Here is a 17,248-nt window from a genome sequence, read left to right as displayed (position 1 = left end):
ATCATATCATTCAACATGACTTCCCCCCCACCCCCACCCCCCCGGCCAAAGATCACAACCTCTGTCTTATTTGGAGTAATTTGGATCCCTTCACATCAAGGGATACGGCTTCTACACAATGAAAAGTACATCAGAGAAATGTCACTCTCCTGATGGAAATTTCCAGCCAAACTCTTAAAAATATATTATTTGAAGTGCTTAAAAATATGTTAGGTGCTTCCATAAGCCATGCTTTGCCCCACGATAAACTGAAGGAGACAAACCTTTGCACCAGCAAGAACACAATGAACATTTTCCTTCAGGAGCTTGGTGACACCTTGTGACTGAAACTCTTAACTACAAGAGCTTTTTGGACAACGGTCAGGTTGCCGTTCTAATATATTCAGGAAGACCAGCCCTTTATTCCAAGACTATTCCACAGAAAAACTGTAAAGCCATTATTTCTGAATTACAGCATATTTCACCAAGCATCACAGTGCTGCATTTTAAAGCATGGATGATTGTAAGATCTGATTAGATTTTGCCATTTCATCAGGCACTTCCAACACATTCAGACTGCCATGGTTCAAATTCACTTCTGGTGAACAGTTCCACCAAGTCATTCATGTTTTACCCACTTCTTGGTCTACAGAAATCAAAGACTCTGGGGAGAATTCTTTTCTATGTGCCACAAGAATAAACTCATGTACCAAAGTGACACCTGAAAATGAACTCCTAAGGCTTCTCTAAGGTTCCTCAAACCTTTGGTAAGTCATTGGGTGGCATATGCCAAGGCCTCTGAACTGCAAGACTGCACAAGTGCACTCTTAGGGCACTTAACATTATTTTAAAATTATTTTCATTTTTAAAAAAAATTATTTGAGCTTCTCTGAGTCCACTTTCTCCATTCCAAGAGCTTAACTGGAGCTTAGAGAAGTACCTACATTCTCTAACTTCAGGGAATCCTAAGAAAGTGGAAATGCCAGTGTCACTAAATGGCAAGACAGCGTAAGTGTCAACAACTGTGTTCCTATGGAGCTTAGGAAAAAACAGTCCACTGTTCCTAGTCTCTGCGGGCAATGGAAGAAAAATCAGAAGTTAAAAGGTGACAATAGGAGTGAAGGGGCTCCCCTCCTCGCTCCTGGGCTTCTCTTCCATCACACACTCTGACGGAAGATCTTTGGATCTCACCAGGAGTGGAGAAAGTCCAAAGCTTAAACAAGACAGAACTGTTCATTCATTTGGACTTTTAGGACTGAACATATGGAACCAAATTCTGCAAAGGCATTCATGCCATCATAGCTGGGCAATAACAGTGCTTTCCTCACAAGTACTGACATGACAATCCCCCCTACACACACCAAGGACATGATCACTTTAGGGCAGACAACAGATGTATCCAAAAAGGGACAGAAATCTCAGGTGCTACTGACCTCAGCACTAGCTCTGTCCAAGGGCACTTTGGATACCAAGAAGGAACAATGGGCAACAAAGGGGCAGTCCAAAGCTAGTTCTTATTGGGGTGGTAAGCCTGTGTCTGGACTGTACTACCACTTTAGACTACAGGTGAAGCTCTCGTGATGTGAGTGTGTTTCCACACAGAATAATTTCCTTCGTGGACAAATTTCCCTCATGTGTGTGTGCGGGCGGGGGGGCGGGGGGAAGGGTTCTGACCTAAACTACCCCTCAACTTCACAGTTTTCTCTGAGCAGGAAATTGTTCTGTAAGGAGGGGCATTCAAGCATTTGAACTCCTGCCTGCAGCGATACAGCCCAGATAAGGTTTATCTTCACTTCAACCAGAATCAAGTCTTAAATAAGAATGAGCAAGTTTCCACCAGCAGAAACGTAGTTGGGATCTGCCTTTTGCAACACTAAAAGAGGACTGTTTGTATTTCATGGATGTATGCAGAAACAGGGTAAGGACCTTGGCAACCTACGAACAGCAGGTTATGTTTGTAAAAAAACATCCAGAGAGAATCTGGATATGAACAGGCAGAGCTTAGTGTACAAGCGAGCTGCGCAGGGTCTTTAATCATCAGCATGGTAGCTCACATGGCCTGCACAATCCCTCCCCCCCCCCCCCCACACAGAGGATCTCCTCTCAGGTTCTCCTAAACCCATTTCCCATGAAAATATCTCAGAGCCTCATCTATTCTCTGGTTCTCCCCCACATTCTCAAAACACCTATATGAGAATTTGGTATTAAGGACCCCTAGGCTGGTTGTCCTGGGAAGCTTCAACACTCATGCCAAGAGACTATGTTGTTAGGAACGGCTCAGGATTTCATGGCCTCCATGACAACCGTGCATCTGTCTCAGGTAATAAGCAGTCCTACACACTGTGCAGGTTAAAATCCTGATCTAGTATTTTGTTCTGAACCCGATCTTAGAGGGGGAGGAATTGATTATGGTTCCTTTGTTGTAAACAGATCACTCTTGGGTTTAAACTTACTGGGATAACAGAATTCTGCAGAGATATCTATTAAATTGATCCATTTCCATAGCGACATGAATCCAAATGGCTTTCTAATAACTCTAGGGCAGGGGTGTCAAATGTCCAGCCCACAGGACAGAACCAGCCAGCCGAGGGCTTTAATCATGCCTGTGGCTCTTTTCTCCCTTTCCTCTGCCTTCTGTCCTCACCCTTTGAAGCTCCAGGGCTGCCAAAGTTCCCAGTTCCTTCTGTCTGTCTTTGCTGGCTGCAGCAGGAAGCTCTTCTGGGCTTGCACAGCTGCAAAGAAAATGTGCAATGGATTTTCCAATATGGGCCCAAAGACATTAATGGGAGGGCTTCTAGTGTCTTGGCCCCACCGATGGACCTCCTGATGGCACCTGGTATTTTTGGCCACAGTGTGATACAGAGCGTTGGACTGGATGGGCCATTGGCTTGATCCAACATGGCTTCTCTCATGTTCTTAATAGAAAATCCATTTTCCTTGCAACTGGGAGAAAGGTCATTACATTGTATTTACACAGTGCAGGCCAGCAGACCTGTTCTAGATAGCCAGGGGCTTGTTGGGATCTGGCCTGCAGAAGAAGGTAGACTGGTTGGTGGGCCCACTGTGACCTTTTTGCACTTTGCAAGTAAAATATCTCACTCCATACCGACTTGGACTCCCCCTTAGCTGTGAGAGGGTCAGATGCTGCCAGGACCCCAACTTTGTCCAGTTGTTGGGTTCACTTCACAGGTTTTTTTAGTCGGAGGATATAGAAAGGATCCTTGCAGGTTTGAGGCTGACCACCTGCTTGTTATGATCCTTGTCCTTCCTGGGACCAACATACTTGAAGGCCTGCCAACTCTTGTATGAACTTCCACTACAGTCATCTTCAGAGGCCCTGCTTTGTACATCCTCACCTTCTGAGATTAGGCAAATGACAGCCTAGGAGAGGGCCTTTTTGGTAGTGACACCAAAGCTCTGGAACTCTTATCTGCCCCCCTTCTGCTGTTACTTCTACCAGCAGATAAAGACTTTTCTTTTTGTTTGAAGTTCCCTCACTGACTCCTCCTTCCTGCCTTATGCTTTTACTGTTGTTTTTATATAACTATCTTAACTTTGGTTTTAGTGTGTTTTGCTGGTTTTAATTGTTTTTAACAAGTTATTTTATTACCTATATTTTGTTAGCTTTCCTTGGTGGCCCTTGTGAAGCTGGGTATAAATTCTGTAAACACACACACTTCACAAAGTGCTCACTCAGAAGCCGTGCAAAGTGAGCCAGTATTCCCATTATACTTTGCAAGATTAAGAAAGAACATGCACCATTTTTATAGCAAGTGTGTGCCAAGATTTCCAGTAGTCATATAACCAGTTTTTAATCCATAAGAGAACCCATTCTCTTATCCCATGACTGCTAAGTTTACTCAGGAGTCTTTGGTGAGGTATCTTGTCAAAAGCCTTGTGAAAGTCCAGGTACATAATGCCTAGCAGGTCACAGTTGTTTACATGCTATTGAAGGCAGAAAACTGAATAAAAGAGGAATAGAAGAAACTAAGAGCAGAGACTGTACACAGATCACACTTTGACTCACACACTGCTATTCATGTAACAGAAACACAATCATTCAACTAAACCACGCATTCTGAATTCATGCAGTAATTGTAACTGAATAGATTTTTTTCCACACCCCCTCCCAAATATGATCTAGTATTCTGCAATACAAACTTCACCTATTCCAGTGAAAGCAATTTTTTGTTTTCACATTAAGAACAGAACTTCAGACTTTGAATATCACTGAGCAACCAGGCTTGGTGTTTCAATATAAATGGAAACCCATTCCAAGAGGAATATAATTTGGGCACTAAACCCTACACCTCTTTCTTCACTGCACTGCAAGATCCACAACAGACCTGAATGAATAACCATTATCTTCCAAAGAGTAAATTACAGCCCTGACCTTTGTGACTCAGAAAGTCATTCTTAAATCAGGAACACCTTTTATGTTTTTGAATCATGTTTCACAACACAACAGCTCACTGTCAGTTTTTCAGAGAAATTATGTCAGAGCTTGCCTTTCCCCCAGAGGCATACTGTAAAACATTTTTTTCAATACACATCTCAGTATTCAGAGTATAGAAATATTAGTGATGCAATCCAGGGGGTTTAATGATTACATGGTAAACAGAAGAAGATTTGGATTTATACCCTGCTCTTCACTCGGGGTCTCAGAGCAGCTTACAATCTTCTTCCCTTCCTCCTTCCCACAACAGACAGCTTCCTTGTGAGGTAGGTGGGGCTGAGAGAGCTCTGAGAGAACTGCTCTTCCGAGAACATCTCTGAGAACTGTGACTTATCCAAGGTCACCCAGCCAGCTTCATGTGCAGAAGTAGGGAATCAAACTGGGTTCTCCAGATTAGAGTCCGCTACTCTTAACCACTACACCAAACTGGCTCTCATAAGCAGGTAGTTTAGGGGTCTTTAGCCATATTGTGCCCTATGTAGGTAGCATTAGGCACAAAGATTTAGTCTTCTATTTAAATAATCATCTCCCAGGGGTCATGGTTCAGCTTCTCCAACAATCTCCAGATACTGACAGAACATACAAATCAGCATTGTCTTCCAAGAAAAGTCTGTATAGGGTCTATTGTGTGACTGGATATACTAAAAGGCTCTGAAAGCAGATTAAAGAAATAGACATTCAAGTAACAGATGCTTGACTTAGAGAATGCTGCAATGTGAATACAATGGCATGACTGTAATGGAGGGGCATTAAAGTCACTGAGCACAGACTCCAGATACAACTGTAAGCTGAGCCATACAACTTCCCACCTGTTATTCCTGTAGAACACACATGGCCATAAACACAATATTGGTTTGATTTCAAGGAGTTAATTGTTGTTGTGGTCTGTTCATAGTGTGCTTGTCATTGTAGCTTCAGTTTTATTTTCCAAAGCTGCAGGATTCCTGAACAGGTAGCTATGAACTACTAGGAACATAGAATAACTTAACAGAGCTTAGGTTTTTTTTACGTAGAACACTGGAGGTGAGTAGGAAGGTAGACTACTGCAGCACTTATTGCTATTTGTCTTTATGATCTCTTTTCACTCTATGTCATATTTTTCTTACTGTGTATTAAGGTTTTGGGTTTTTTTTTGTGTCTAGTAAGCCATTTTAATTAAATTACTGAGTCTGCAAGTGTTTCTTATGGGTATTCACCCACTGGGGAAAATCAGGGCCCAGATTTTCAGTGGCGGTACTGGGTAACTAACAAATGTTCATTTTCACCCCACCTTCTGAACAACTGACAAAATAATGGATTGCTTGGATATCCATATGTTCAACTATGTGACATATGAAAATTAATTTTGTTAAATTTATTATGGTATCCCAGATTCTGAAGGAAGGGTAGGAATAGGGGGATTTTTTTAACCATAGGCTTGAAATCTTCTCTTTTAAAATCTTGTACTACACTGCAGCCCAAGCTAGCTTGTTAGGCAGTGTAAAGGCTTAATTTCTAAGGATATCTCTTACCACTGAGCAGCTCTATCCAGTTCTGCACTGTTTCAGGAGGCTGTGTCTCTTTAATGTGCTTCAGGGCTTCATCAAGCAGAACGTCCCCTGTAGGAGCATCTGATTTGCAGATAACCTGGGAGAAAATACAAGAGTTCACTCCACTACCTCAGAATGTTACTGTTAAATGCCAATCATAATAAATACGTATGTCCGCAAAAGTGTGGCAGTGCTTCTTTTTATATCATAAGACACAACAAAGGAATACTGTGCTGAATCCAGTGGAAATTTCCACCAACTTGGGGGGTGGCATTCTGGCCTGCAGTGGGAGAGGGAGACTAGGAAGATTCACTCCACTGATGGAAATAACTTCTGCCAGCAGAGATTTTCCAACCCACTGCTTCTTCTTGGACCAGTGCTGCAACTTTCTGGAAATGTAACTCAATGACCCGATAATTAAGACTTTAGAACAGTGTTCAAGTCTGCCACTTCCAGACCGTGCATTCACTTTGTGACCATAAAACTAGCGACCTTAAGCTTATACACAGACATCTTTAGTTTCACAGTGACAGTTTCCACAAATGCTGCAATTCAACACATTACTCAGTGCATTCTGTAGAATTTTAATGTAAGAACTTCATTATACAGGTAGCTACACTTATTACATCTTATTATGCTTAAATAAAAGACATGATGAAGATTTTAAAAAGACTATATGTACAAGCTAAAATTCCCTACAAAGCACACATTAGTGCTAATGAAGCAAAAAGTCTCCAACAACCTTCTGCAGAAAAATGAGTAAGGATGCCAAGTATCAGGAGGACAGAACATATCTAACAGTATTACTGTGTCTTCTGGAATCTTGGAAGCTGCATCTTATAAGGCACTGAAACCTGAACACGATTCTAACAGAGATCTAAGTCACAGAGTGACAGAAGTAGAACAGAAGACAAACATGATTACTGAAGGCACATTCAGAACTGACCAGAGGAATGAAGTTAACCAGCAATGTAGGTGATTCTAAATAGTTCAGTATGAGTGTTGAAAAGAGGGTTAACAAAATGGTAAAAATCCAGATACTGTTAGTGAAGGGGATTGATATAAACTAACAGAACATGGAAATTTTGGGATCTGGAGAGAATGAAAGGAAAGAGGGGGATGACCCACCTCCCCTACTCAATGCAAACTCCCACTGCTCTTTCCTGCAACCCAAGAAAGGGAGCAGCATCTCAACTGCCAAAGGTGTACACCCCATTGTCCCCATGTTCGGATGAGATATCAGCAAGGAGGAAGTTATATGAGTGAGGGGCTGGTAGATCAGTGTTAAGAGCATCTGCTTGACATTCAGAAGGCTCTGGGTTCTTCCGGTTTTCTCCCCTCTTTATCTGTGGGGGAAGAGGCCTCTGCTACAATGGAATGTGTGGGAGGAGGCACAAGAGAAAGTTACAACTCTTCTGCTGATCCCTGTGCAAGCTATCTAGCCTTGCTGATGCGGGAAAGTGCAGAAACTGATTTCTCCTAGGAGTCCTTTGCCACCCAAAGCAATGCAGGGAATACAGCTTTGCTGGAACTTGTGAGATCAAACAGGGTCATGAAGTTTCGTGGGCAGCTGCTCTGCAGGTACCCTCACACCTTCGGTGAGGGACAGAATATCAGCAGTCATTGCTACAGGCTGAGAAAAAGAGTGTGATTGATGCCTTCAGATTCTGAGGCAAAATCATCTTCCTCCTTTAAATAATAACAGAGGAGCCTCGCATACTCATGGTGGGATCTGGATCAATAGCAGCTCTTTGAGCAACAGGAATCTCCAGCCATAGGACTCTTTCCCAAAAAGTGATTTGGTGCTGAGAAGATCAGATGCAACTGGCCTCTTTACTAAATTTTAAGCAGTGGGTGAAAGCTTCTGCTGGCGTGTTACTCTTTAAGATACTGGAGACACTGACCATAGCCAACAATTGATGACAGCCTTCCCCCATTCTGCAACACTTTAAGAAGCTGTCTTTCACGTCACATGTGCCATGGCACCGCAAAAAAAAAGAAGAACTGAGAGATGACAGAAAAGATGAGAAGGACAGAGAGAGAGAAAGGAAGAGGGCTAGCCTAGCATACATACATTTAGAAGAAAACACTAATCCTTAGAGAAGTAGATCTGGATGGATAACTGTGTTGGTCTGAAATAACAAGACAAAGTTTGAGTCCAGCAGCACCTTTAAGACCAATGAAGTTTAATTCTGTGTAGAAGCTTTCATGTGCATGCACACTTTTTCAGATACAGACCAGACTCCTTAGAAGTGCAGATGCACATGAAAGCTTACAACTGGAATTCAAACTTCATTCATCACAGAGTTTGTCCTTGAAAGGGCAGCCTCTGGGAGAGCTCTCTCAGCCCCACCTACCTCACAGGGTGTCTGTTGTGGGGGGAGGGGACTGTAAGCTGCTCTGAGACTCTGATTCAGAGAGAAAGGTAGAGTATAAATCTACGGTCTTCTTCTTCTTGCTACTGAACTCAAGATTTTATCCTCAGAGAAGCATTCCTGGAAGACTGTCTCCAAATGCTGCTGCATTTCTTTTTTCTGAAGAACTAAGAGGGGGGGGCAATGTGACTCCTCCCTCAGGGCATACACAGCAACTCTGAGATAAACAGCTTTTCACACCTTAAAGCTAACCATATATTTCCAAGTTGATGCTCTGTGAATGCCTAAAGTCCAGCAATTTTGACAAAAGGTTAATATGCAGAAATCCATAACTTCTGCTACTGCTAGCATGGCACCTCCAGGTAACACCAAGTCTGACCCTTCCTGGATTCTCAGGCCACAACATCATAATTTATCACTGTTATCCTCGGAATCATTCTTACAAACCACTTACTGATTGAATGGTTCCTTAAAAGCCTCTCAGCTATCTTGTTTCCTTTAAGCCACATACAATGCATCCAAATACAACACTTTCAGTCTGCCGAATATTACTATTTATTTGTCTGTTTTGCTGTTTCATAGTTTGGTTTTATAGTTCAAATAAACATTCAGAATATTTAACCAAAACTTGATTAAGTATTTTAAATTCCTGAAGTATCAAACAAAAGGAAATTATGGGACAAAGAGTTTGGATTCCAAATGTTAACTAAGGTCATATCAGTTATTGATGGTCAATTAGAAGAGTTTTGTGAAATACATTATGAAGAGCCCCTGTTTAAATTGTACTATAAACTGGTACCCCATGGAAGAATAAGGGACCAAGGGAAAAATAGAAATAATTAACTCAGCATCTCTCTCCCTCTCAATCTAAATTCACACCTTGTAGTCTGAGAAGGGATTAACTGTTTCATATATGCAGGCCTTCCACTGAAAGCTGCCCTGCAAATATGTACATTCTGCGGGATTCCTGGCCCTCTGGCGATTCCCTCAATGGCCTGGTTGAGATATGGAACACTCAACTATCTAGGGCCATTGACGAGATTGCACCTTGACGCCCTCTACGGCCTCGGAGTAGGCTGGCTCCATGGTATACCCCGGAGTTGCGTCAGCTGAAACAAGGTCTCAGACGGCTAGAGAGGCAATGGCGACGCACCCGTGACGAAGTGACTAGGACATCTTATAGGGAGTTTATGAGGTCCTATGAGATGGCAATCAAGGCCGCAAAGAAAACATACTTTGCGACCAAGATTGCGTCTGCAAATTTGCGCCCGGCACAATTATTTAGGATAATTCGGAATTTTACTACATTGCCACAAGGCAAGCCAAATGTTAATGAATTGGAAATAGGCTGTGAGGCTTTTGCGAAATTTTTTGCAGACAAGGTCCAATCACTCCGCCATGACTGCCCGGCCATATTAGATACAGTGAGTGAACTCGAGGCTCCGTGCATGTCTTCTAATTCGACCCTGGACTGCTTTGCCCCACTCAGCTTGGAGGAGGTTGACAGAATCCTTGTAACTGCATGCCCAACTACATGCGATCTGGACCCATGCCCCTCCTGGTTAATTAAGGCCTGCCGGGAGGAGCTAAGATGTCCTATACGGGACATCATAAATAGATCTCTTTCGGAGGGCTATTTTCCAACGCCCCTGAAGGAGGCAGTGGTCCGCCCTCTCCTGAAAAAGGTTACATCAGATCCGGCCGAATTGGCTCACTACCAGCCAGTCTCAAATTTGCCCTTTTTGGGCAAAATTATCGAGAGGGCTGTGGCGTTGCAGTTGCAGAGCTTTCTGGATGACGCTTCCACCTTGGATCCATATCAGTCCGGCTTCTGTCCGGGCCACGGGGTGGGGACGGTGTTGGTCGCCCTCATGGATGATCTCCGACGACATCTGGATCGAGGCAGCTCGGCGGTATTGCTGATGTTAGATCTATCGGCTGTGTTCGATATGGTCGATCATCGGCTGCTGACCCGCCACCTCGCCGACGCAGGAATCCGGGGGTTAGCCTTACAGTGCCTTTCCTCCTTCCTTGAAGGTCGGGGACAAAGGGTGGCGGTTGGAGGAGAGATGTCCCGGAGACACCTACTTAATTGTGGGGTGCCTCAAGGGGCAGTTCTCTCCCCAATGTTGTTTAATATCTTTATGCGCCCCCTTGCCCAGATTGCCCGGAGACATGGGCTGGGTTGCCATCAGTACGCTGATGAAACTCAGCTCCATCTATTGATGGGCGGCCGGACCGCCAACACCCCTATAAATTTGGACTGGGCGTTGCAGGCTGTGGCGGATTGGATCAGGCTGAGTGGGCTGAAGCTGAACCCAGCGAAGACAGAGGTCCTTTGCATTGGTCGCGGCGGGCTGGGGGGGGGGGAGGGAGATCTCCCTACCGGCCTTTGACGGTGCATCACTGATACCAGTGCGCAAGGTTAAGAGCCTGGGAGTGCTACTTGAGCCCTCCCTGACAATGGAGGCACAGATAGCAGCCACTGCTAAATCCGCCTTCTTCCATCTTAGAAGGGCGAGGCAGTTGGCCCCCTTCCTAGAACGTAGTGTCCTAGCAACAGTGATCCATGCAACGGTCACCTTGAGATTAGACTACTGTAATGCCCTCTACATGGGGCTGCCCCTGTGCCAAACTTGGAAGTTGCAGCTAGTGCAGAATGCGGCGGCCAGGCTGCTAGTGGGACTACCTTGGTGGGAACACGTGCGGCCTGGGCTGAAGGAACTGCACTGGCTTCCAATTATATTCCGAGTCCGCTACAAGGTGCTGGTTATCAGCTTTAAAGCCCTATATGGCCGAGGACCTGCCTACCTTAGGGACTGCCTCTCCCCACAGAGAGCACTAAGATCTAGCTCCCAAAGTCTTCTAAAGATCCTTGGACCAAAGGAGGCCAAACTGAAAGCAACGAGGGAGCAGGCCTTCTCTATAATGGCCCCCCACTGGTGGAATCAGCTACCGGAGGAAGTGCGAGCCCTGCGGGACTTTAACCAGTTCTGCAGGGCTTGCAAAACCTCCCTCTTTCTGCAAGCTTATAAGGAACCCTGAAAGCGACAACTAGCCATCGGAAAATACCTTACTGAATGTAGCACCTTAACTTATTGTAGCTTTAAAAAATTTTATGTAACTGTTTTTAAATGTATTTATTAACCGTATTTTACAATTGCTTTGTACAATAATCATGGTATATACCATGTCCTGTTAGCCGCCCTGAGCCTGCTTCGGCGGGGAGGGCAGGATACAAATAAAATTTATTATTATTATTATTATTATTATTATTATTATTATTATTATTATTATTATTATTATTATTATTATTATTCTGATGAGGAAAGAATGTTTAATAAAGGAATTCTATTTCACAAAACATCAACTCACTAAAAATAGGATTTATGTTTTTATTTTGGAGCCCGGCAACAGAAATTGCCAAACTATTAAATTAATGAAGATGAAAACAACTGATTTTCTAGAGCTACGCTGGAAATACCACAGTCCTCTTGAGTTCCACAACTACAAATAAGCTTTGATGAGATGCCCGGTACATGTTAGGCTCCTTAGAATGAGCAGATGGCAGAGAACCCACTAACCTGAAGAGGAATCCAGACACTTGACAAAGTATCACAAAATAATGTACAGGTTTACTAGGGAACTCAAAAGCTTGCACGCTATATTGGTTGATCCTCATAGGAGGCTTTTGTTTTAGATATTCCCTAGAATCTGTTTACCTTTGCCCTGCTTGAAGATGTAGTAAGTAATCTTTACAAACACTAAAAAGGATTTGGAACACTGGCCAGGCAAGACCTTGTTGCTGAGCCTTGGCCCCACTCCTTTCATACAGGTTCTTGCCCACTCCAGAACTGCCAGTTTCAGGAGGGTTGTTGAAAGTCCTGAGTCAAATTGATGTGATAAGAGAGGAAGTCCTACGACTGATGGACAAATTAAAAACTGACAAATCAGCAGGCCCAGGTGGCATATATCCAAGAGCTCTGAAAGAACTCAAATTTGAACTTCTGGATCTCCTGACAAAAATATGCAATCTGTCACTAAAATCTGCCTTCATTCCCAAGGACTGGAAGTAGCTAATATAAAACAGGTTCCAGAGGAGATTCAGGAAATGACAGGCCTGTCAGTCTAATGTCAATACCGGGTAAATTGGTGAAATTTGTTATTAAAGACAGTTAGTAGCACACTGATGAATAAAAGCTACAGAGGAAGAATCAACGATTCTGTAAGGGAAGATCTTGTCTCACTAACCTTTTAAAGTTCTTTGAGAAAGTGAGCAAAACATGTGGACAAGGGTGGCCCAGTAGATGTCTACCTAGACTTCCAGAACACTTTTGATAAAGTTCTTCATCAAAGGCTCCTAAGCAAACTCAGCAGTCATGGGTTAAGAGGACAAGTCCTCTATTGGATTAAAAACTGATTAATTAATTGGAAACAGAGAGTGAATATAAATGGGCAGTTTTCACATCATAAGGTGGTAAGTAATGGGGTATTATAGGGCTCAGTACTAAGTCCAGTTCTTTTTAACTTGTCCATTAATGATTTGGAGTTGAGAGTAACTCCAACTAAGTAACGTCCCTTAGGGGAGAGACGGTGGCTCAGTGGTAGAGCATCTGCTTGGGAAGCAGAAGGTCCCAGGTTCAATCCCTGGCATCTCCAAAAAAGGGTCCAGGCAAATAGGTGTGAAAAAGCCTCAGCTTGAGACCCTGGAGAGCCGCTGCCAGTCTGAGAAGACAATACTGACTTTGATGGACCAAGGGTCTGATTCAGTAGAAGGCAGCTTCATATGTTCATATGTAAGCAGTGATGTGGCAAAGTGTGTGGATAACACTAAGTTGTTCAGGACAGTGAGAACCAGGGAGCACTGTGAGGTGCTCCTGAAGGATCTATCAAGGCTGGGCAAATGGGCATCAACAGAGCAAATGAGGTTCAATGTTGGCAAGTGCAGGGTAATGCCTACTGGAGCCAAAAATCCTAACTATAAATATATGGTGATGGGGTCCAAACTGGCAGTAACTGACCGGGGAGAGATCTTGAGAGTCATGGTAGATAACTCACTGAAGATGTCGACTCAGTGTGCGACTGCAATAAAAAAGGCAAATGCTATGCTGGGGATTATTAGGAAGGGGACTGAAAACAAATCAGCCAGTATCAAAATGTCCCTGTATAAATCTATGGTGTGGCCTCATCTGAAATACTGTGTACAGTTCCGGTCAACGCGCCTCAAAAAAGGATATTATAGCATTGGGGAAAGTGCACAAAAGGGCAACTAAAATGATTAAGGGGATGGAACACATTTCCAATGAAGAAAGGTTAAAGAGGTTAGGGCTCTTAAGCTTGGAGAAATTATGACTGAGGGGTGACATGACAGAGCAGGGGTAGCCAATCTGCAGCTCAGGAGCCACATGTGGCTCTTTCACACATCTCGTGAGGCTCTCGAAGCTCCCACCACCCCATCCAGCTGGCTTGGAGAAGCTGTTTGTCTCTTTAAATCACCTTTCCAAGCCAAGCCAGTGGATTGAAAAATGCATTTAAAGTTGCTTACTTTCTACTTCTCTCCCCCATCCATCTCCATCCCATCTGACATTTACTCTATGTGGCTCTTATATTAAGCAAGCTTGGCCACCCTCTTGATAGAGGTTTACAAAATTATGCATGGGATAGAGAAGGTTTGACCCAGGAATGTCTCCTTTTCTGAATGGGGTTGCATTCCCTTTCACCCGAAGAGTAATTAACAAATGAAATTCCCTGCCGCAAGAAGTGATGGCATCTTCAAGCACAGACAGCTTCAAGAGAGGATTGGATAAACATATGGAGCAGAGGTCCATCAGTGACTATTAGCTACATATAGATGGAACACTATGTCTGGGGCAGTGATGCTCTGTATTCTTGGTGCTCGGGGGGTAACAGTGAGAGGGCTTCTGGGGTTCTGGGCCTGCTACTGGATCTCCTGATGGCACCTGGGTTTTGGCTACTGTGTGACACAAAGTGTTGGACTGGATGGGCCATTGGCCTCATCCAACAAGGCTTCTCATGTTCATATATTCTTACAGATAACCTTTTCAAACCTGGAGGTGAGAACCTGAAAGCATTTGGTGTGGTGGAGGCTCACCTGGAGCTAGAAGATCTGCTGGCAGGGACAGAAAGACCTGCCCTGTATTCAGAAGCTTATCTCTTTTTTGTGCATCCAGGCCTTGTATTTTTTAACAGTAAGTTGCTTTAGGTCCCTTTAAGTATCAAGGCATAAATAAACACCTAACAAACTTCATCACCTGAAACCTATAGAGCAAAAAGTGTTAATTTTCTCATTAGATCTGTGACTAAAGCTTGGCACTTCAATGCTTCTAGCAAGTGACCCTGTAGGAACAAGATATGGGGAAGAAACTCTTAGCAAGCCCTTCACTTTTTCCAGGAAATGTTATCCTTTAAACGTTCTTCAGTCTTAAACAAAAGGTGAATACGACAAATAAGGAATGTACGGCACAAACTCAGGGACACTCGCTGTCCCCAGAGTAGGCTCAGCATCTTTGGCCTATATAATGGGTAAATGCTATCCAGAATCCATTTGTTCATTCATTAATAGACTGTGTGTATGTGCACTAGACATGCGACTTATGTGCTTGACATACCTGCTCTGCAAACATTTTTAGTTCTTGCTTTGTACTAATGACACAGCCTGAATTGCACAAGGCTGGCTTGTAACCAGTGTTACAAGTGTTAGTGTGAGCTAGCTCAGTTTTTTAGCCTCTCGCTCACATTTTTGTCTTAACTCAGGAAAAATGGCCCCAGCGCAAACTAATTTATGCAGTAGCTCACAACCTTAATGCCAGTAGCTCACAAAGTAGAATTTTTGTTCACAAGACTCCACAACATAGAAGGAGTATCGCTTATAACTGCCTGATAATACTGCAGTACTGCTTGGCAAGGGATAGGTAACACAGATGAACAGTGTTTGCAGACAGTTTTGGGATGGATGAGGATTAACAAATTGAAAAATTAATTCTGACAAAATGGAATTGCCACTGGGGGAGGGGAGGTTTGACTTAGGAATGTCTCCTTTTCTGAATGGGGCTGTATTCCCTCTACAGGAACAGGTTTATAGCTTGGGGATGCTGCTGGACCTGAGCCTCCTGCTGGATAAACAGGAGGCAACAGTGGCCAGGAGCACCTTTCACCAGCTGTGGCCATTCCTGGGTGGGAAAGACCTTGCCATCATGGTGCATACCCTGATAACGCCCAGATTAGAGTTCTGCAATGCAATCTACATGGGGCTGCCCTGAAGACAGTCTAGAAGCTACAGTTAGTACAGAATGCTAGAGCAAAAATGTTCACTGGAGTGGGTCAGAGACTATATCACTCCAGTCTTGTGCCATCTGTGCTGGCTTCCAATTTGCTTCTGGGCCCATTTCAAAGAACTGAGATTAAGCTATGAAGCCCTATACTCTCCTTCGGGCTGCCGTCTCTTAAGGACCATCTTCTTCCCTTTTGAACTCACCTGTCTACCCAGCCATCTGAGGCTAGAGGCATGGCAACTCAAAAAAAGGCACTTTCAGTTGTATTGCCAAATCTTTGGAACTCTCTCCCCAGAGAGATTTGTCTTTCTCCCTCAGTCACTCTCTTTCACCAGCAGGTGAAGACTTTTCTATTTCATTTGGAGTTCCACCAGTAGACTGTAATTGTTCCCTCCTCCTTGGTTGTATTGTGTTTATGTTTTGATAGTTATATATTTCAATGCTTTAGTGTTTTAAAAGGGTCTTTTTTTGTGGGTATTTTTAATATGTGCATGTGTGTGCATACCTGGAAGTTATGGCAACCTCTGGTGAATGACCCCTACTGGGGGCCTGGAGGATATTCAGGGAGGTGGCAGAGTAAAGACTGTCCCTGCCTCCCGACTCTGGTATTTCAAGCAGGTCTCCCATCCAAGTACTTCAAAGTCAACTCTACTTAGCTTCCAAGATCTGATGAGACTGGGCTTGCCTGGGCTATTCAGGTCAGAGCAGTGTTTTAAAAGTTTTAATGCCTTGCTGTCCGTCACCCTAGGGACCCTATTTGGATGGAAAGGTAGCATAACAATGTTTATTAAATAAATATATAAATACAACTTTCCCATAGGCTACATGCCCTGATGCACAAGGACACCTGAGCCAGTTTTGTTACTGGCTTCGCCCTGCAGCCTGGATTTAATTTTTTAAAAAATCCCAAAAGATATTTTCATAATCTTGTTTCGGTGTGTGGGGGGGGGGGGAATTACTGCTCAAAGCTTTCTGTTCATTTTATGTTTGTGACACACATAACAGACAACTGTGACTTCTGCTTTATTCAACTATTTCAGACCAACACGGCTGCCCACTTGAATCTATCCCTTTCTCTGTCAGAGGAATAACACAATGAAGGGAAGTTTCAGGGGAAAATCCAATGGAGCAGAGTCTACTGGTAATGGAAGAACAGATCCATATCTGCTCTACTAATATCCATGCACTGTTTGAGATATTTACACAGAAACTACAAATGTGCAGCCCAATAAGCATATGCTTAATGCAAATAAGCTCTAACCATTGAAAATCTGGGGGATGACCACATATATGAAGCTCCATGAATATAACTCCAATGCCAACAAATGTTCCTCTGGTGGGTTCCCCTACCACACAGATGCTCTACAGCTGGAGCCTCATGATATACCCTACATTATAAAGAAACTGTAAGGTGATTTGCTTGTTCAGATGTGCTTTCTGAATAATGGATATTCTAAGGTAAAGGCTGTCCCCTGTGCAAGCACCAGTCATTGCCGACTCTGTGGTGATGTTGCTTTCACAACGTTTTCATGGCAGACTTTTTATGGGGTGGTTTGCCATCACCTTCCCCAGTCATCCACACTTTCCCCCCAGCAAGCTGGGTCCTCATTTTACCGA

General features: G+C 43.6%; 1 protein-coding gene across 2 annotated transcripts in view; it reads right to left on the bottom strand.

Moving 5' to 3' along the window:
* GOLPH3 (golgi phosphoprotein 3) overlaps positions 1-17,248 on the bottom strand; it is a 45,035-nt gene that overhangs the window by 3,294 nt on the left and 24,493 nt on the right. For both annotated transcript variants that reach the window (XM_060236114.1, XM_060236115.1), the window contains one exon: positions 5,947-6,061. In XM_060236114.1, coding sequence (XP_060092097.1) covers positions 5,947-6,061 — 115 coding nt within the window. The remainder of the gene's footprint in view (positions 1-5,946; positions 6,062-17,248) is intronic.

Source organism: Heteronotia binoei, chromosome 4 (assembly GCF_032191835.1).
Source record: "Heteronotia binoei isolate CCM8104 ecotype False Entrance Well chromosome 4, APGP_CSIRO_Hbin_v1, whole genome shotgun sequence".
NCBI lineage: Eukaryota > Metazoa > Chordata > Lepidosauria > Squamata > Gekkonidae > Heteronotia > Heteronotia binoei.
Note: the sequence above shows the minus strand (reverse complement) of the source record. Positions and strands in the feature narration are given on the sequence as shown.